Source organism: Perissodus microlepis, chromosome 7 (assembly GCF_051167445.1).
Source record: "Perissodus microlepis isolate ML-2025 ecotype Zambia chromosome 7, ASM5116744v1, whole genome shotgun sequence".
Taxonomy (NCBI): domain Eukaryota; kingdom Metazoa; phylum Chordata; class Actinopteri; order Cichliformes; family Cichlidae; genus Perissodus; species Perissodus microlepis.
The window spans coordinates 37,652,147-37,672,703 of record NC_140467.1 but is presented as its reverse complement, the minus strand read 5'-3'; the positions used below and the strand labels follow the sequence as shown (position 1 = coordinate 37,672,703).

At 41.5% G+C, this 20,557-nt stretch overlaps 1 protein-coding gene across 2 annotated transcripts in view; it reads left to right on the top strand.

The window, feature by feature from the left end:
• The window catches only part of LOC146383572 (5-hydroxytryptamine receptor 4), a 59,773-nt gene extending 40,841 nt beyond the window's left edge, over nucleotides 1-18,932 (top strand). Inside the window, exons 7-8 of one of the 2 annotated variants that reach the window (XR_014800772.1) lie at nucleotides 16,602-16,687; nucleotides 17,908-17,991. Coding sequence is in view for 1 of the 2 variants with exons in the window: in XM_084934889.1 (XP_084791015.1) it covers nucleotides 17,908-18,001 (94 nt within the window). In the remaining variant the exon portion in view is untranslated. Of the gene's footprint in view, nucleotides 1-16,601; nucleotides 16,688-17,907 lie in introns of both variants that reach the window. The other variant, XM_084934889.1, reaches the window with a different exon arrangement.
• Nucleotides 18,933-20,557: the final 1,625 nt, after the last annotated feature.

Genomic DNA, 20,557 nt, shown 5'->3' with positions numbered 1-20,557 from the left:
CCTTTTATTTTAACCAGTTTTTATTAAATAATAACAACTTTCTCTCTTGGCCACAGATAGATGTACTGTAGCAAATCTCTTAGGTAGAAAAACGTTATTAGCAGAATTGATCCTCAAACACACACACACACACTGTACACATGTCAGAAAAGACAAGAAGGAATCCCAGTGGCAAATGGGAACCATGAAGAGGCCAAGAGGCCACTAGGAAAACTGCAATCACGAAAGACAAGCCTGGGAACTCAGCTGAATGGGAAGAACAAGATCCAGGCAATCAACAATGACAAAAAAAGTGCTTGTGTAAATCGATGAATGTACAAGTTGTGTAAAGCACTTTGGTTCTTATATAGCACTTTTCTACTCTATCTGAGCACTCAATCCATTTACCAACACCTACCCCCTGCTGGTCATCAGATACTTTGCTGGGACAGCTGGCCAAAAGTTTAGATAGAATTCACTGATATCAAGAAAATGCATGCAAGCACAGCATCCTTAGACTGCGTGCTAAGGAGAAGGAAGGAGGCTGAGGACTAGTGAGTGTTAGAACCACTGTCCAGGATGAAACAAAAAAAGATCCATGAATACATTAGGAAGATAGCCATAACTAATCACATTTTGTGAATATCTCAGGCAGCAAAAACAGAAGAAAGAAGAAGAGCAAGAAGAGAAACATCATGAAAAGACAGGTCTCTTCACAGTATGTACCAGATAGAAGGAGTGGCTGGTATTGAAATAATCTATAAATGGCTGGACAAAGCTGGGCTAAAAGACAGCAGAGAGACAATAATCATGGCAGCACAGGAACAAGCTCTAAGCACAAGCTCGATAGAGGCTGGGGTCTACCACATCAGGCAAGACCCCAGGTTCAGGTTGTCCAAAGATGCCCCTGAGACAATCCAGCACATAATAGCAGGGTGCAAGATGCTAGCAGGGATGGCATACATGGAACGCCATAACCGAGTGGCTGGCATAGGAACATCTGTGCCGAGTATGGCCTGGAAGTCCCAGGTCAACATGGGATACGCCTCCTAGGGTGGTTGGGAATGACTGAGCTAAGATCCTGTGGATACTTCCAGATACAGACTGACAAACTGGTGCTGGCTAACCAGCCGAACAAAGTAGGGGCGGACACTCAAGGTCCCAGGCCTCTGGTAGAGGATCCGATTTTGAAGGATAAAGACCTCCTGTTACAGCTAAAATCAAGACTATATCCATCTTTCATATTACTGTGTCAAAGGGAGGTTGCTTTGAAAACTTGTGGAGGGTGGCATAAAGTGTTTGAAACTTGTAAAGAATTCACTTTAACTAGTAGTTGCCTCACATTTAAAACCCAAATCGTAGTTGTGTTCCATTATTAGTTTGATAACTCAGTGATGGCTGGGATCTCAAGAAAACTATGGGTCCCAGAAAATGGTGCGAAGCTCACTGTAGTATTCATAAATAACTAGCTCTGAGTCACAAGGTTCAGTTACGTTTGGCAAGGCTTCACGAAACCCAAAGATAAAACGACTTTTAAAAAATGCAAATGAAAGACCAACGTCAAAAATAGGAGCAGCACCTCATTATCAGGTAGTCGATCTTTGAGCAGGAAGTTAGTTGACTTAACTTCAGTGGGAACGAATCAGGACCAAATGTCAGTCAGATGAAATCATTTTCATACTTCTCTAACAAAACAAGGTCTGTTTGGAGAAAGGAGGGGATTTACCCTTTGTTTTCTTAAAGTCAGTGCTGGATATATGAAGGGAGCCTCCGCAGACACAGCTGCACAGCACCGAGGCAGAGCGATATGGTGAGAATTAATCTGTTCACATACGAAGAAATTTAAGATAATGATACACCCAGAACCAGATTAAATATTTAAACTGATTTAATCACGCTGTGCTATGTAACCACATAACATCAAATTTAACCAATGCTTCTAAAAACCTCCCCATGATAATTTAGGACATCATAGCGTAGTGGTCTGTGATGGAAAGGAAAATAAAGTCAATAAAAATTGTCATGTTATGAATTTGTAATCACGCCTGTGCTCATCATAGTTTCTCTTGAGTAATGTCTTGAGCTCAGCCTTCAGTCAGAATGGCCTCACATTCATCCATAGCAAACACTCAGAGGATTTTCTGTCCTAGAAAAGCAGCACAGATTGATGGTACCGTTTGTGGTTTGCTGGTTATTATTAAAGTTTGTTTTCAAAGCTTATTTTAGCTGTTATTATCATTTTTATTTCTTTTTTTGCCTCAGTGTTGCCACTTTTGAGTTTTCATTTTCTGAGAGTCAAGGGCTCCAGAACATGTTTTTTTTTTTTATCGAGAAAATCATTCTGACTCGGGGCCCTTGTCTTCTGTTGTCTTTAGCATGAGGGCTCGCATATTATAACACCAAAGTAATTAGGCATAAACTCTCATCATAAATAATGTGCACTGCCTCTCCAGTAGCTGATCCTTAATGTGGAACATTTCACTTTGAATAACGTAGCCCTTCAGCTTGGAATTGCTTGTGGCTTTTGTGAAGAAACTCTTAAATTAAGTTGGCTTACATGCAGCCATGAGACATCTCATGCATTTACTACCAGTGCCAAAACAAATCTCGGGGAAACGGGTGGAAGTGCACAGGGTGCTGGGAAAGAAAGAGGAAATTTTTATCAGTTATTGTTAAAATGGCCATGTATGCTGAATTAGATTCTCAACTTCATGCACGGTTCCCATGTGCAGATCACATGTAATGCATGAACTGTAGTGTTCGGGCATAAATCTGCTAATAGCGGAGATAATTGTCCAAATAAGCAAGTGGATGCTGTGTGGCTACACACTCCTCTGAGGCACCGCTACTGGTGTGCAATACTGCAGATTTTAGTATCAATCTGAGACCAAGTAAATTCAGAGCCAGTACAGCCAAAATTATAAAGGCAGCTTATGCAGGGGAGAGCAGTGTGTCATGATTTATGAGATGAATCATCATCAATTTGCAAATTCTGAATACATCTTAATGATAACTAAATCACCGTTATTGTTACATGAGCTACCTAGTTATTCTTTGCCTCTCCGAAAGGACTGTGACAGTGAGCTCTGACGCCGTGCTGACAGTCTGGGTATGACTGAGGAATTTCCTTCATCTTCTCATTTCTTTTGCTGCTTGTTCTGGGACCGAGTTCTATTTTTTGTGGTCTTTCATGTCTTTATATAAGTTGCCAGTGTTGCCACTGTGTAGACTTATCTTCCAACATGCATGATGTTTGCAGTGTTTTCATTTACAGCTGTAAAGTAGTTCCACGCGTTGCTCCGCTTTCTCACTTACTGCCGCATGGCTCATCTTGGTGTCACCGAGTCACATGATCGCTGGACAACTAAACACAGCAGAGCAGGGAGGAGGGAGCAGATCAAAGTGTGCCCGCGTGAGAGGTCATGTGTAAGCAAACTAAAGCAACAATCCGGTCACACTAGTATCGATCCAATACCAGCAGTGGCATCGATAACGGGCATAAGCGCTGTAACATCATCATAAGCTGGTTTATTAAAATATGAATATGAGCATGGTCATCAAGGAGGGGCTATAGACTATATGGCTGCGTAACACAAATGCACATAATTAGTTTAGTTTACTATATTAGTTAATAATTAGTGCTCATAATTAGTTTAAAAAAACTGCATATTAGAAACTAGAATTTGACTCACCCAAAGCAAATCAGAGGCTTCTTCAAAAGTTGTAATGGTCAAAATGCACACAAACACTCACAGATCCACAGATAAAGCTCAGCGAATCTAATCAGTGGAGGTGAAGCCTAAAAAACAGCCACCTGTTTTTAGGCTTCATAGCCTGTACAGATGAGAAAGAAAAGCTTTCTCAGGACGCTCTGCAGTCCTGTGAAAGACCAAGTACACTCCACAATTCAGTAGCTTGTAGACCATCTTTAGCAGAAACAACTTAAAATAATAATTTCACTGAAGTTTGCAGACATATGGTTCTGTCTGATTATCCTGCCACAGCATTTCAATCGTTCACGATGCTCTTTTGTAGAATTCCTGCTGTGCTTGGGATCATTGTCTTGCTGCACCTTGAGACAACTTTAGCTGTCCAACAGTTGGCCTCCCATTTTACTCATGTCACCGATTCATTGTCAAATATTGATTTGATTTGATTTGATCTGCAAGTTGCCAGGTCATGTGGCTGCAATGTAAGCCCAAATCATTATCCCCCCACCGGCATGCTTAGCAGCTGAGGTATCAGGTTTTTGTGCTGATATGCTGTGATATACTGTGATTTGCTGTGATATCATATGCCGTCTCCACTTTTGTATCATCAATCTAAAGAAAATTGCTCATGTGGTCTGTTATGATGCAGCTTTGCACATCTAAGCTTTGCAGCAACGTTCTTTTTATAGGCTAGAGGATTTCTCCTGACAAACCTTCCAAACATGCCATACTTGTTCAGTCTTTCTCTTGTTGTACTATCATAACATGATAACTGAGGCCTGTAGAGTAGTAGTTCTGTTACCAATTTTAGCTTTCAAGTCATGTTTTGTTCAGAGGACTTTGTGTCAGTGCAGTTCAGGTCAGGTCCCATGCTACTAAATTATAAAAACCACTTCTAGCCAACTGTAACTACTCACTGATTAAGGCCAGAATTTACATTCACCTTAAGTCATGCTTGGATTTGAGGTCATTGCATCCTTTGACTCCCAGCTGATCTGTCTGTTGACCTGGAAACACTAAAGCCTTACTGGCCCAGAATCTGGGGTATCAGTTCAGTTCATACCGTACAGTCAATTAGTTTGTGAATTTTCTGGTGCAGAGTCTTAGCCTGTACTTGATGTTCTATCTGTGTGTGTGTTTATGTTTGAGAATGGATGATGAATTGCAAATGTAAACACAAATGAGGACAGAGAAATAAATGTACTGAATTTATTTATTTGTTTTTTTAATAAAGTCTCTTTTGAGCATTTATTAGTTTCTTGTGACTTTGTTTTCTGGCCTAAATACAGTGGATCTAAATGCTTTGCTTAATGGTTATGTAAATTACACACACTTATTGAGCCCAAACGCCTCACATGGACAACTCATTAACACCTTTAAAAGGGCAACCATCCAACTTGTAACGTTGAGGCTGGCGTCCCCACTTTATCTCGCTAACCTGCTTCTTGGCGTTCCTGTGGGAAAACTTGTCTTTTTTTCTCTATCGGCGCTCTCTCTGTCTCACACACACAGAGTGAAATTTGATTATTTAATGTCCTCAAAAGGTATTAGGACAAAATTAAAGGAACGCAAACCTCTCCTCTATCTCGTCTTGATCTATTCTAAGGTCACGTTGCGGATCAGATGATGTTTTCATGCAAGCGACTCGGTGTCTGTAGTTTAGGACGCTGATGTTGTCTTGCGGTTGAGAAGGAGATGAGGAATTATTGAAGACCAAGCGAGAGGAAGTGGAAATATGTGGAAAAACAGTGGAAATTTGAGAAGCTACGTGGAGTATAGGTAGTCTGGCTTATTGAAATGTGCACACTGCAGGCAGCTACTAATTGGATAAAGTTGCTCTAATAATATGTACAGTAGTGTTCATGTGAATCATTTCCTGGCACAAAGCTGAACTATATATGAACCTGAATGTTTCCCTTGTAGTGCCGTTCATCTGTCTAGATTGAGCTGTGGTGTAACTGAAACGCTCCTCAAGCTGCGTAGATACAACACCTCCAAAAATGTATTCGTGAAGCAGTGGAAGTCGCTGCCCCTTGATTGCTTTCAATAATTAACCGTTCTCTGCCCTCTGGCTGTGTCCCAGAATACTTGAAGACAGCCTGTGTGCGCAACCACTCAGTCAAAAACCTGGCCTTGACCCATCAGATTAGAGAGGACTGTCAGTCTACGAGCATTACATCAGAACATCTCTAAGAAACTTCACTCAGGTTTTGGACAGCATCACAGTACAGAGACTGCAGTTTCAGGACCTTAAAATTTGGGGGCAAATATCTGGTACTATGAATATGGAGCTCAAGTTGACATAAAATGATTGATGCTTGAAAGATATTCCGATGTCTGATCTCTGACAGCAGATTTGGAGGCCTGTAGGAACCACAGTTTTTCGTGCAGGGGGCTGAGATTTTGTTTATAGCCTCTCGTGAACAAGGCACATGATACTCTTTCAAACTGTCCAAATCAGTCAAAGGGCTTCACAGAAGGTAAAGCTTTTTAAAAATGGACACATTTTCATCTGAGTTTGATGTGTTAATCTCCAGATATGACACCGTTCCATTCATATGGATTCCAACATTCAAGCTTCAGATATTTTCCCGAGAAAATGTAGGGACTTTGCTCAAGTATTTTTTAAAACAATCCTTCAAAAAGTAAAAGATGCTAGATAAAAATGTACATTTTTACTGGTATCTTCAAAACTCATTTTGGGGTCTTTAAAAGTTCAGAAAGTTACATTGATGCTGTCGGTAAGTTTTCAAACTTTACTTAAGCATCAGAGTCAATTTTCCAGAAGAAAAATGGAGCAAATGTTGACACTGCAAAGAAACAGAGGAAATCACCATCGCACACAAAAAGCAGCGTGAAGAAAAAATAAAGCTCATGCGAACTGCCTGCTCGCCTTTTAAACTTCCTCTTTACCAAAACAACCACAGTCTCTTTAAACATTTGTTCAAGGAGACCAAGTTCCCTTCTTTATTCTTGAGTGACGGTTTGATCTACAGCCTCAATTTGTCAGACTGGATTTGAGCCACAGATCAAACTGACAGATAAGATCAAAGCTGGCAGCTCATAGATGCCAGATGCAGTTATGAAATGTGCTGCATTTGGCTGTTTTCAACCTTCTGACTGAGAACTGCTGCTCAGTATCTAAGAAATGTTTCCATTCGTTTTTAATAAAGTTGTTAACAGTTATTTTCTTTAGAATCTAATGCAGCACAGCTGAAGAGTGCTGTTTTCCATAATTGGCAGATCAGTTAATTTATTATTTCCTATTTAATTAAATTATTTATATGAGTTCCTAAAATTTCACCAAGTGAAACCTTTCTGATATGTAATTTAAAGTAGCACCATATCTCTTACTTGGTGTAAAACTCGAAAGATTCAGTTCCTGGTCGTCACTGTGGTATAAACATATCCAGTTTAGTACTGTAAAGTAAAATCCATCCATCCATCCATTTTCTTCCGCTTATCCGGGGCCGGGTCGCGGGGGCAGCAGCCTAAGCAAAGAGGCCCAGACCTCCCTCTCCCCAGCCACCTCCTCCAGCTTATCCGGGGGAACACCAAGGCGTTCCCAGGCCAGCCGAGAGATATAATCTCTCCAGCGTGTCCTGGGTCTGCCCCGGGGCCTCCTCCCGGTGGGACATGCCTGGAACACCTCACCCAGGAGGCACCCAGGGGGCATCCTTGTCAGATGCCTGAACCACCTCAGCTGGCTCCTTTCGATGTGGAGCAGCAGCGGCTCTACTCTGAGCCCCTCCCGGATGGCCGAACTTCTCACCCTATCTCTAAGGGAGAGGCCAGCCACCCTTCGGATGAAGCTCATTTCCGCCGCTTGTATCCGCGATCTCGTTCTTTCGGTCACTACCCACAGCTCGTGGCCATAGGTGAGGGTAGGGACGTAGATCGACCGGTAAATTGAGAGCTTCGCTTTTACACTCAGCTCCCTCTTCACCACGACGGACTGGTGCAGCGTCTGCATTACTGCAGCTGCAGCCCCAATCCGTCTGTCGATCTCCGGCTCCCTTCTCCCATCACTCGCGAACAAGACCCCGAGATACTTGAACTCCTCCACTTGGGGCAGTGCTTCACACTCGGCTGCGAACCGTTCCAGTGCGAGCTGGAGGCCCTCACCCGATGAAGCCAACAGAACCACATCATCCGCAAAAATCAGAGATGAGATTCTGAGGCCACCAAAGCGAAAGCCCTCCGCCACTTGGCTGCGCCTAGAAATCCTGTCCATAAAAATTATGAACAGAACCGGAGACAAAGGGCAGCCCTGGCGAAGCCCATCACCCACCGGGAACGAGTCCGACTTATTGCCGGCAATGCGAACCAAGCTCTTGCAACGGTTGTATAGGGATCGAATGGCCCGTAGCAATGGGCCAGACACCCCATACTCCTGCAACACCTCCCACAGGACACGTCGAGGGACACGGTCGAATGCCTTCTCCAAGTCCACAAAACACATGTAGACTGGTTGGGCAAACTCCCATGCACCCTCAAGTATCCTCGAGAGGATAAAGAGCTGGTCCAGTGTTCCGCGACCAGGACGAAAACCGCATTGTTCCTCCTGTATCCGAGGTTCGACTAGCGGACGAACTCTCCTTTCCAGCACCCTGGCACAGACTTTCCCAGGGAGGCTGAGGAGTGTGATCCCCCTGTAGTTGGAACACACCCTCCGGTCCCCCTTCTTAAAGATGGGGACCACCACCCCGGTCTGCCAGTCCACGGGTACTGCCCCTGATCTCCACGCAACATTGCAGAGGCGTGTCAACCAGGACAGCCCTACAACGTCCAGAGCCTTCAGGAACTCGGGGCGGACCTCATCAATACCAGGGGCTCTGCCACCAAGGAGTTGTTTAACTGCCTCAGTGACCTCGCCCCCGGAAATTGGCGGGTCATTCCCCTCATCCCCAGACTCTGCTTCCTCCTCGGAAGACGTGTCAGTGGGATTAAGGAGGTCCTCGAAGTATTCCTTCCACCGCCTGACAATTTTCTCAGTCGACGTCAGCAGTGCTCCGCCAGCACTATACACAGTGCAGGTAGAGCACCGCTTTCCCCTCCTGAGACGCCTGACGGTTTGCCAGAATCTCTTCGAGGCAGTCCGAAAGTCTTTTTCCATGGCCTCTCCGAACTCCTCCCACACCCGAGTTTTTGCTTCAGCCACTGCCAGAGCCGCATTCCGCTTGGCCTGTCGATACCTGTCGGCTGCCTCCGGAGTCCCACAGGCTCTCCGGAGTCCCACAGGCAAATACTGCTAACGGTTTGGCTTCAAGTCATAAAACTCTTCCAGAGTTTAAAATTTCTGTGTGTATGATCTTTGTTACCCTTTCCCTGTTTGTTCAGTTCAGCCTCATTACCTGCTGTTACGGACTTAGGCAAAAATAGGCATCTTCCCTTGAGACAAATTAGTAAAATGCCACAGAACATTTTTGTCCAGAAAGCCTGGAGAACTATCGCTCATGACCAGATAAAAAATTACTTGGAAAATAAATAAATAAATCGTCAAATTCCATGTTGTAGCGACACAAACAATTACCCGCCTCTCTATAACATGGAAGCGCCTCTCAGGCGTCATAGCAACCACGCCCAGCACGAGAAAGTTGTGATAGATGTGGCAATCCCAGCCAACAGTGATATCAGAAAGAAGGAGCATGAGAAAATCAAAAAGTACCAGGGGTTGGAAGAACAACTGGAGGAGCTGCTGAAAGTAAAGTCCAAAGTGGTCCCAGAGGTAATAGGAGCTTTTGGAGCTTTGACCCCCAAACTGGAAGAGTGGCTCGATCCAATCCAGCAGAACCCGCAAACTCCCAGGCCTCTAGTAGAGAGTCCAAGCTTGAGGAATGCACACATGTATACACAACCGCCACAAGAGGGAAAAGAGGGGAAATTACTATTCATAGATGTGACAGAAAATAAGACAACACATACTAGGTCTCTTTTAATCGGAGAGGGGAGACTCCATTAAATGCCTGTCATCAGTTACTATAAGTATAATAAGTGACCTCATCCATGACTTTCAGCCAAGAAAAATTGATTCAAACTTTTCATTTTGAGTCACATTTTATTGGTTTTAGGCTAAAAAAACAGAATTGCTAGGATTAGGCACCAAAAGTTAAGTTTAAAAGGTTAAAATCTATCTTACCATGACAATTGAGAGTTTACACGAGAGAGTACATTCACTTGTTCACACGACTGCTGCTAATGGGCTGAGGACTGTGTGTGCTAATATTTTTCGGGAATGTGTCTGACACTGACTGACTGCAGTCAGAGAACATGCTTCATGTTCATGTTTTGCTCTTGAACAATACCATATATGTAAGCACAGGAAGTGAGCTTTTCTTTGTAGTGATAAGCAGCATAAACAACATGTTTGTGAACCATTCTTAAGATGCAGAATGAAACCAAATCCAAGTCAGATCAAGGAAGGAGTTTATATGCAGTTGTAGAACTAGGCTTGGATTTGTTTATCATGGCATTAATAGGGATTTTATTTATCCCCAGTTAGATAGTGTGTGTAGCTTTCACATTCAGAGTACTGGGATTAGCAGGGTTTTATTTTGAATCAGAAAGAGCAATGAGATAAATTTCTGTTGGACGGAGAGCTGTTGAAGGATTTACACAAAACAATAGAATTAAAATAAACTCAATAAATGTCTAAACTTCCTCAAAGACAGTAGGGACAGCTTTGTGTGCCAGAACATGAGAAATTTATTTTTTGAAGAGACAAAAGTTAAAATTATTTTTATGATATTGTTTTTCTACCTACTTGCAAAAAATGAGTGTGCTCAGAGGAAAGCCCAAGAGCGACACCACAGACTCTAAGTTAGCACGTTAAATATTAAAGTCCATGAAAGTAAGTTATAAAAAGACTGAACAACTACGGCTTTCCAGGAGAGAGACTGTTTTCTCTAAAAAGAAGATGGCAGCACTTCTTACATTTGCTAAGTTGAATCCGAACAAATCACAAGACTTCTGGAACAATGTCATTTGGACAGTTGAGACCAAAATGCCACAATGTATATCTTCATGTTTGGTAAAAACCAGACATGGCAGCGCCTTCAACACCTCAAATCAAATGTCAAGCACGGTGGTGGAGGGGTGGTGATGATTTGGGCTTGTTTTGCAAACACAAGACTTCGGGCACCTTGCAGTCACTGATTCAACCATAAACACCTCTTCCTATTGGACAATAATCCCAAGCACATGAAACCTAAAAGATAATCTGTTCACCCGAGCCTCAGGTGTGATCTTTGATTCTGTCATGTCCCTAGAACAACACTCTCGCCAGTTGATTAGGAATTGCCTTTTTCAGCTAAGAAACATCTCCAAACTGTGAACTTTGCTGTCTAAGTCTGAGTTAGAAATCGTTATTCATGCTTTCATTTCATCTCGCTTAGATTATTGTAACAGTCTTTTTCTTTGTTTGAGCAAAAGGAATCTTGACCGTCTCCAGTTAGTCCAGAATGCTGCTGCAAGGCTTTTAACTAAGACACGAAAACGAGAGCACATTACACCAGTGTTACGTTCATTACACTGGCTTCCAGTACATTTTAGAATTCATTTTAAAATCTTGGTACTGACTTTTAAAGCTTTGAATTGTGATGCCCCTGCCTACATTCCTACATTCCCTCTCGCAGCCTGAGATCATCTAATCAAAGGCTGTTGGTAGTCCCACGAACTCGTTTTAAGACCAGAGGTGATAGATCTTTTAGAGCGGTGGCCCCCAGGTTGTGCTCTCCCTCCATCATTACGTTGCCTTGATTGTATTTATCCTTTTAAAAAGCAGCTTAAGACTCTTTTATTTAGATTGGCTTTTAATTAGATTTGTGCTGTATGTTTGATTATTAATGTATTTTATGTATTTCTGTTTTATATTACTGTGAAGCACTTTGTGGTTTTTATCCTGTGAAAAGTGCTATATAAATAAATTCATTTGATTTGATTTGATAATGTCCCAGTCCAGAACTCAGCCCAAGTGAAATGCTTTTTGGGGACCTTTTCTGGGACCTTAAGAGAGATGTCCCGAAGTAAATTCCCACAGTCCTCAATGAACTAAAGCAAAGAAGAGTGGGACAAAACAAAAAAAATGTAAGAGATTAAAAGTTTTACAGAAAGTGGCAATTCGATCCTCATAAAGTGTTCCATTTTTATGTAAGATTGTGACTTTTTTCACGTCTTTTTTCAAAGGTTTTAGTATCCTAAACTGTAATTTTACCACCGATCCTGGTCTTTGTTGCCTTTTTGGCACCAATCTGTTCCTCCTGAGCTTTAGACTAACACAAAAGCAAATTGTTGCTACAGTTACCTTTCCTCAGATGTATATTTGCCAGTGACAATTAATTGTTTATAAGTGTAGATTTTGAGGATATGTTAATAGTTTGTTTTTTACCCCACACACTGTCAGTATGTATTTATTTGTATGCCCGTTTCCTTGAGTCAGATCCTCAGAGCTTGAGCGTGGTTTTGCCAGATACTCACGCTGATCCCTCTACTGGCTGCTGAGTGATAGGCATCTCTTCCATGACTGTGTGACAGACAGACAGAGATAGAGCTGTGTTTGAACAGTAAACAAACTTGCTGTACCGAAAACACACAAAAAAGAGAAGAGCAGAAGCTAACGGAACATTTCTGTTTGTCTTTCTCCCATTGCCTCCTCACCCGGGGCATGCCTCCACATTGGACTCAGTGTATGCCTCTCTCTGTGTGTGTGTGTGTGTGTGTGTGTGTGTGTGTGTGTGTGTGTGTGTGTGTGTGTGTGTGGTCATTGTGGCGAATGATCTGATAAGAAGGAGCTAATCCTGTTGATCCTCTGTGGTCGGTCACCAGTCTTCACTCAAAAGGGAAAATTAGATGTTGTGCCTCTCCAACTGCATGTTTTTGGGTTTGTGACTCATACTGTGTTTGAATGGAAATGTTAATTTACTCTTTAACTACAAGCAAACTGATATTTAGATGTATACTCATCTGACACTTTATTAGGTTGACCTTGCTGGTACTGGGTTGGAGCTCTTTTTACCTTTAGAGCTAGCTTAAATTCTTAATTCTTAATCATCCCTCAGAGATTTTGGTCCATATTGAAATGATAACATCAAATAGTTGCTCCAGATTTCTCAACTGCACATCCGTGATGCAAACCTCCCATTCCACTACATCCCAAACATGCTCTATTGGATCGTGATCCAGTGACTGTGGCAGTCATTTGAGTATGTTGTATTCAAGAAACCAGTTTGAGAAGATCTGAGCATGACATAACAAATTGTCCTCCTGGAAGCAGCCATTGCAAATTGAGTACTCTGTGGACACAATGGGATGTACATTGTCAGAATAATACTCAGATAGGCTGTGGTGGTTAAATAATGCTCAGTTGGTACTAAGGAGCCCAAAGTGTCCCAAGAAAATACCCCCTGCACCAATACACCACCAGCACCTGAACTGTGTATACAAGCCAGGATGAATCCATGCTTTCATGTAGCTCACACCTAATTTTGACCCTACTGTCTTAATGTTGTTGTTGTGACTCAATGAATTAGAGGTGGTTGGGCAGATAATTCCCATTAGATCAGCGTTCTCCAAAATGATCAAAATAGCACAACATAACAACCGTGCCAAATTTAGGTCACTAAAATCATTTTTTTTTCTATTCCGATACTCCGTTTGAACTTCACCAGGCTCTCTCCAATGCATTTAGGCGTCTACATGCCTAAATGCATTGACTTGCTATCAAGTGGTTGGCTGATTGGATAGTTGGGTTAGTGAGCAGTTGAAAAACGTGGCCTGTGTGTAGATGATGCAGCTCATGTCCACTGCCTGAACTAGCTTTCAGAACAAAAGAAGAGAAAACAATCCAATACACAATGTGTTTGGGATCCTGTATCATCACTCTGCCTCTCGTTGTCAGCCACAGCTCCAGTTGACTGATACTGCTGACAATTATCAGACTCACCATTATGACTCATGTGAAAAGGTTGGATAATCGTCACCCCTGGACGGACTCGGTTTGGGTACTCAATTAGAAATATTTTCTCTCTGAGCTGCAGAGACATTAGTAAATACCATTAGCTGAGTTCAGAGATAAAAACCAGGACATCACATCAGTTCTAAACTTAGGCAAACTGGTTTTCATCATATAGAAACTAAGTACCTGAAAACTGGGACTTTTCATTTAATTCTTTCAAAAAATATTTTGCTGTTTTAGTTACTTTGAGAAGCAGGATGAGAATGTAATTTCATTTTATTTATGTGAGAGTATCCACACTACAGGGAGTGCAGAATTATTAGGCAAGTTGTATTTTTGAGGAATAATTTTATTATTGAACAACAACCATGTTCTCAATGAACCCAAAAAACTCATTAATATCAAAGCTGAATGTTTTTGGAAGTAGTTTTTAGTTTGTTTTTAGTTTTAGCTATTTTAGGGGGATATCTGTGTGTGCAGGTGACTATTACTGTGCATAATTATTAGGCAACTCAACAAAAAACAAATATATACCCATTTCAGTTATTTATTTTTACCAGTAAAACCAATATAACATCTCCACATTCACAAATATACATTTCTGACATTCAAAAACAAAACAAAGACAAATCAGCGACCAATATAGCCACCTTTCTTTGCAAGGACACTCAAAAGCCTGCCATCCATGGATTCTGTCAGTGTTTTGATCTGTTCACCATCAACATTGCGTGCAGCAGCAACCACAGCCTCCCAGACACTGTTCAGAGAGGTGTACTGTTTTCCCTCCTTGTAAATCTCACATTTGATGATGGACCACAGGTTCTCAATGGGGTTCAGATCAGGTGAACAAGGAGGCCATGTCATTAGTTTTTCTTCTTTTATACCCTTTCTTGCCAGCCACGCTGTGGAGTACTTGGACGCGTGTGATGGAGCATTGTCCTGCATGAAAATCATGTTTTTCTTGAAGGATGCAGACTTCTTCCTGTACCACTGCTTGAAGAAGGTGTCTTCCAGAAACTGGCAGTAGGACTGGGAGTTGAGCTTGACTCCATCCTCAACCCGAAAAGGCCCCACAAGCTCATCTTTGATGATACCAGCCCAAACCAGTACTCCATCTCCACCTTGCTGGCGTCTGAGTCGGACTGGAGCTCTCTGCCCTTTACCAATCCAGCCACGGGCCCATCCATCTGGCCCATCAAGACTCACTCTCATTTCATCAGTCCATAAAACCTTAGAAAAATCAGTCTTGAGATATTTCTTGGCCCAGTCTTGACGTTTCAGCTTGTGTGTCTTGTTCAGTGGTGGTTGTCTTTCAGCCTTTCTTACCTTGGCCATGTCTCTGAGTATTGCACACCTTGTGCTTTTGGGCACTCCAGTGATGTTGCAGCTCTGAAATATGGCCAAACTGGTGGCAAGTGGCATCTTGGCAGCTGCACGCTTGACTTTTCTCAGTTCATGGGCAGTTATTTTGCGCCTTGGTTTTTCCACACGCTTCTTGCGACCCTGTTGACTATTTTGAATGAAACGCTTGATTGTTCGATGATCACGCTTCAGAAGCTTTGCAATTTTGAGACTGCTGCATCCCTCTGCAAGATATCTCACTATTTTTGACTTTTCTGAGCCTGTCAAGTCCTTCTTTTGACCCATTTTGCCAAAGGAAAGGACGTTGCCTAATAATTATGCACACCTGATATAGGGTGTTGATGTCATTAGACCACACCCCTTCTCATTACAGAGATGCACATCACCTAATATGCTTAATTGGTAGTAGGCTTTCGAGCCTATACAGCTTGGAGTAAGACAACATGCATGAAGAGGATGATGTGGACAAAATACTCATTTGCCTAATAATTCTGCACTCCCTGTATATATCCACAATAATATACCAAAGGTTTCCATTAACACAAGGCTGGTTAATGAGGAAATGTCAATTGAGCGGCAGTTTTTAATGTTACTGCATTATCTTTCAACTACAATCATTGGGAACTTAATCATCAAATGCCAAAAATGACTTGATGATGCTCTTTAAGTAGGTTTCTTTAGGCTGTAGGAAGTATTCACTCTGACAATATTTCCAAAAGCACCACAATGTGCTTTATAAATGGACTGGCTTTGTGATTATAAGTAATCTTTACATGTGTTGGTTGATATCTACAGTTAAAATCCTGATATATGTATGTTTCTACATAATTTGGAAACAGTAGAAGTATCCCAGCTGTAAAACAACCAGCGCCTTCATTTGGAATATAAACATATAAATGTTGCTGCTGTTTTCTTCGGCTTGCTTCAGTGGGTTGCAAACACACCAGTGGAGCCAGACATGCACACTAAATCACAAAATATCTTCACTTGTGCTATGTAGAGCTTTTTTTGTATTTTTTATTTTGATTTGTACTCTAAATAAACGGTCCTTGCAAAAACAAATGCTACAATTCTCCCTTTTCCATTTTGAAGTATTTTCTCTGTTTGCTCCCTTTCTCCCATTCCCCCGTCCTCCCTCTTTTCCAGGGGAACTTTGTGCCTTGCTTTGACAGCAGTTCCCCTTTTTTCTGATTTCCCATGCCTTCTTCCTCTCATATTCCCACCGACTTTTCCACAAAAGCTCTCCTCTGGTTGTTTCTGCCAGCAGAGCTATGATACATTTGTGTTTGCCTTGACCTCAACTCATCCTTCAAACATGGAACTTAAAATTTCACTCTATATGACATACAGTAAGTGACATTAGCCGTTAGAAACAGAAGCACATTTACAGTGGGGTGAACAAGAAAGTACTCCATCTTTCACTTCTAAGGTTTTATGTATCTGAGCATAATTAAAAAAAGAATCGCTGACCTCAGATGACCAGAATGACATGATATATTTCATCATATCAGTGTTTATTTAAAAAAAAAAAAAAAAAAGTAAGGCAAAATGCAGAAGCAGTGTGTGAAAAACTAACTACACCTTTACTGCTTCCACAGGAATTAAGAGAGTAATCATCATCAGCAAGTGTGGCCATCTCTATAAAAGCAGAAGTTTTGGCAGTTTGCTGTTCTGGAGTTTTCAGGTGTGTGTTAACACAATGCCAAGTAGGAAAGACATCAGCAGTGATGAATGAGAAGCCATTGGAGCTCAGTCAGGGAATGGTTATATGGCCATTTCTTCCATTACTCTATTGTGAGTTGCATTCTTCCTAGAAGTGGACATTCCAGCAAATTCACACCATGGTCAGATTGTGCAGTGCTCAAAGAAACTCCCAAAAAAGTTTTTGATAATACAATTGGAAAATATTGCACAAGTATGTCTTGTTTGCCAGGAGAAAGCCTCTTTTCTCTAAAAAGAACTAGACAGAGCTTAGGTTTGCAAAGTTACATCTGAACAAATCACAAGCCTTCTGTCCTTTGGACATACAAGACCAGTGTATAGATGTCTGTATATAATGCAACTAAAACCCAGAATATCAAGACAAATACCTCATACCACCACCATGCACAGTGGTGCAGGGGTGACTACAGGACCTGGGCTCCTTGCAGTCATTGAATCGACCAAGAACTCGTCTGTATACCAACATATACTAGAGTCAAACGTGAGGCAATCTGTCTGACAGCTGAAGCTTGGCGTACCTTGAGCTATGCAGCAGAACAATGACCCAAAGCACAGCAGCAAATCTGCGAGAGACAGTCCACACCAGCTGAAATGCTGTGGCAGGACAGCACAGCATGTCCACAAACCTCAAGGAACTGGAGCAATGCAGTAAAGAAGAGTGGGCCAAAATTCCTCCTGAATGAGAGACTGATGAAGTCGTACAGCAAATTATTACTTCAAGTTTATGCTGCTGATCTACTGAATCACGGGGTGGACTTAGTTTTTCAGACACTGCTTCTGGTTTTTTGGGTCAGTGTTTTTTAAATAAATAATGACGTGTGTTGTTGTGCATCCAAGGTGCTAAATAACTTTAGATATGTATACATATAAACACACATAAAACCTTAGAGTTAAAAGAGGGATACTTTCTTTTTCACATGACTGTATGCACTGTATGTACAGGTTGGGGTGCTTCCCTTTGACCTCTGCTGAAGGGAGAAAAATCGCTAAAAAGAATTCATCTTCCATGATTAGCATGAAAAAAAAAATAGGGCTTTTAAATGACCTCATTTAACATGTCAGCTTTCTTTCTGCCTCTGCCTATAGCATTGTAGATGTGAACTGTATATGAAGTTTACTTTAAGACTGTCTGACTTAAGGCTTAACTAACGTTTACTAAAGGGACCTCTGTCTAATTTTCAGATTGTCCTTCCTGCCAAACCGGAGCTACAGCGACAATGGACGCACAATTCTGGCCAATGAGCAGGAATCCCAGGACTCTCTTGGACCTCTATGAGGATGACTATTTTAAAAACAGAACTGTGATGAACCTTGAGGTGGACTTCCTCAAATAATAGTGATCGTGTCCCTTCTGGATATTCGAGCTATGATAATCCATCATCATTGTCTGATTTACTTTACTTACTGGTCCTGTCCATGGATCTCTAAAGATGTTCATTACTCAAGTGTGGAGCATCAGAACGGACTTGTTTGTTATAAAATAGTTGGATCAAGGAACTTTGCAAATGTTTCCAGGCATGCTCTTATTATAAAGCCCAAAGAACTAGTCTCGATCCTGGGATCAGCAAACTGCAAGCCCATCCATGTTAACATAATGTGAGACTCATACTTAAAACAACAAGCTGTAGCAGAGCTACCTGCCTGCTGCTCATACAAATGTTTGTTCATATAAGAATACGGCTTCTTTTACAGTACTGCTTTCTTTTCCTGTCTTTTACCAGCATAAACTAAACAGCTAAGGTGGCACTGGAGTCTGACACAGAGTTTTTAAAAAGGACTTCATAATTTCTGTTTTTCATTTCTAATCCTGCTGTGAACAAAAACACCAAAGACTGAAGACATGGACATTTTGATTTGATTTCTCCCAGGAAAGGCATCAGCGGCATCATGCAGTTCAAACAGTGCTGAAGCACCTGCATAACGTTTTCATGGAACATAAAACATGGCTGGACTTTTGTCTGCAGGCCAGCGGCAAAGTTGAAGTGTAGCTTTACACCAATGTGAAAAAATGTATGTCAAAACATTTATCGTTCTGCAGAGAATGACGGTGATCTGTATTGGAGAATATGCTTTACTTTTGTAAATTTATAAGATAAACTTCTGTAACAAAGCACTGAAAGTTCAGGCGCATTGCCATAAATGTGTCTGAAAAAGTGAAGGTTTCAGGAATGTGAAGAAAAATCCGCTCTGGTGTTTGTGCTTGTGAATGAGTCCAGTTTCCTGTATTCTTTCATGTAAATAAGGCTGCTGTGAAACATGAAGAGAAATCACTGGAGCATACAGTCACTGGCCACTTTGTTAGGTACATCTGTGAAACCACCTGTAGGTGCAAACATTCAGTTAGTTAATCACATGGCAGCAATTTACATTTACACATAGTCAAGACAAACTGCTGAGCTCTGGAGGAAAAAGCGGGTCCAACCTTGTACTAACAAGGCATAACTAATCAAGTGGCCAGTGACTGTAGTTGGATGAATAAGACACTTTGAAACAAGAAGCAGTCTCACATATCAAAAAATAGATACAACAGCAATATATTAGAACACCAGAAGTAATTTCTAGTAGCCAAAGCATAGTGTATGCAGGTCAATGTACAATTTACAAACTGAACCAGCTGTACATGGATCAGGAGCAGGAAATACCTGCAACCTTCTGTCACATATTCAGTTTATCTCAGAGTTGGGCCTTAAATCCTGCAAACCTTTCTCAATCATGTATTTCATTATGTGTGACTTAAGGAAAGTAAAAAAAAATCTTACAAAATTTTACTGAAACAGGAGAAAATCTTTTCAGCAAGCGTTCACCAATTATAATTTAGAGAAGTAGGAGACTTTATGTCAGTGAAGCACAAATAAGTACATGTATATACCAATATAGCGACTCACTGGGTGCTTTATGAGCTATAGGTATTACACTGCCAGTGCTGGGCTGGACCCCCTTTGCCTTCAAAATTGCCCTAATTCTGTGTCAAAGATTCAACAAGGTGGTGGAAACATTCCTCAGAGAAATTTGGCCCGTATTGACATGATGAAGTTGCTGGAGATTTGTTGGCTGCAAATCTGTTATGTTGTAAGGTAAAGACCTACAATAATACAGAGAAAAACCCAACCAGGTGACCCCCTGTGAGGAAACAATTGGCATCAGTGGGAAGGAAAAAACACAGAGAAATACATACACATAGCATATCAGACTTGAATACACTCACTGGAACAAAGTCTGACAATTGCTCATATAATCAGTTGCCCTCCCTGTTAGATGTCATGTTTCACAACATGAAAAAAATATCAGCAGCCTCGTGCTTGCATTTACAGAAGCACTGCATCTGCTGTAGATTGTAATAAATTCAGGATCGGGTTTATTTTGCACAAAGGCAGTTTTCAGCTGAGGTGGGTATGAAGGTGTGGAATTTCACAAATGAAGAATAACAGACTTGGAGCTTTTGAGTTGCTTGATCAGTGGACTGATCAAGTGGACTGTTTTAAAGGCAAATTAGGTGACATTTGACCACTAGAGGGCAGAAACACTGTAAAACAACCTCAAAGAGCCCTTCAGTGGGATTTACAACTCAATGTTAAATCTACGCTGTAACTTACTTACCTAGGTATGTGCTAATGCAGCTTGTAATGACTCTAATTTACCTATTCCAGCACCATCTAGTGTTTCATTAGAGAAACTGCAGAACAGCTGCACAGCCTGCAGCCCAGGCTCTACATAAATTCATTGCATAAGCCTAAATCAGACTTTAAGGGAGTACCTCTAATTACCTATTAGTACTAATTTTGTCTAATTGAACATATGAAAACAAGTTGATGTGACATAGTGCCTACATTTA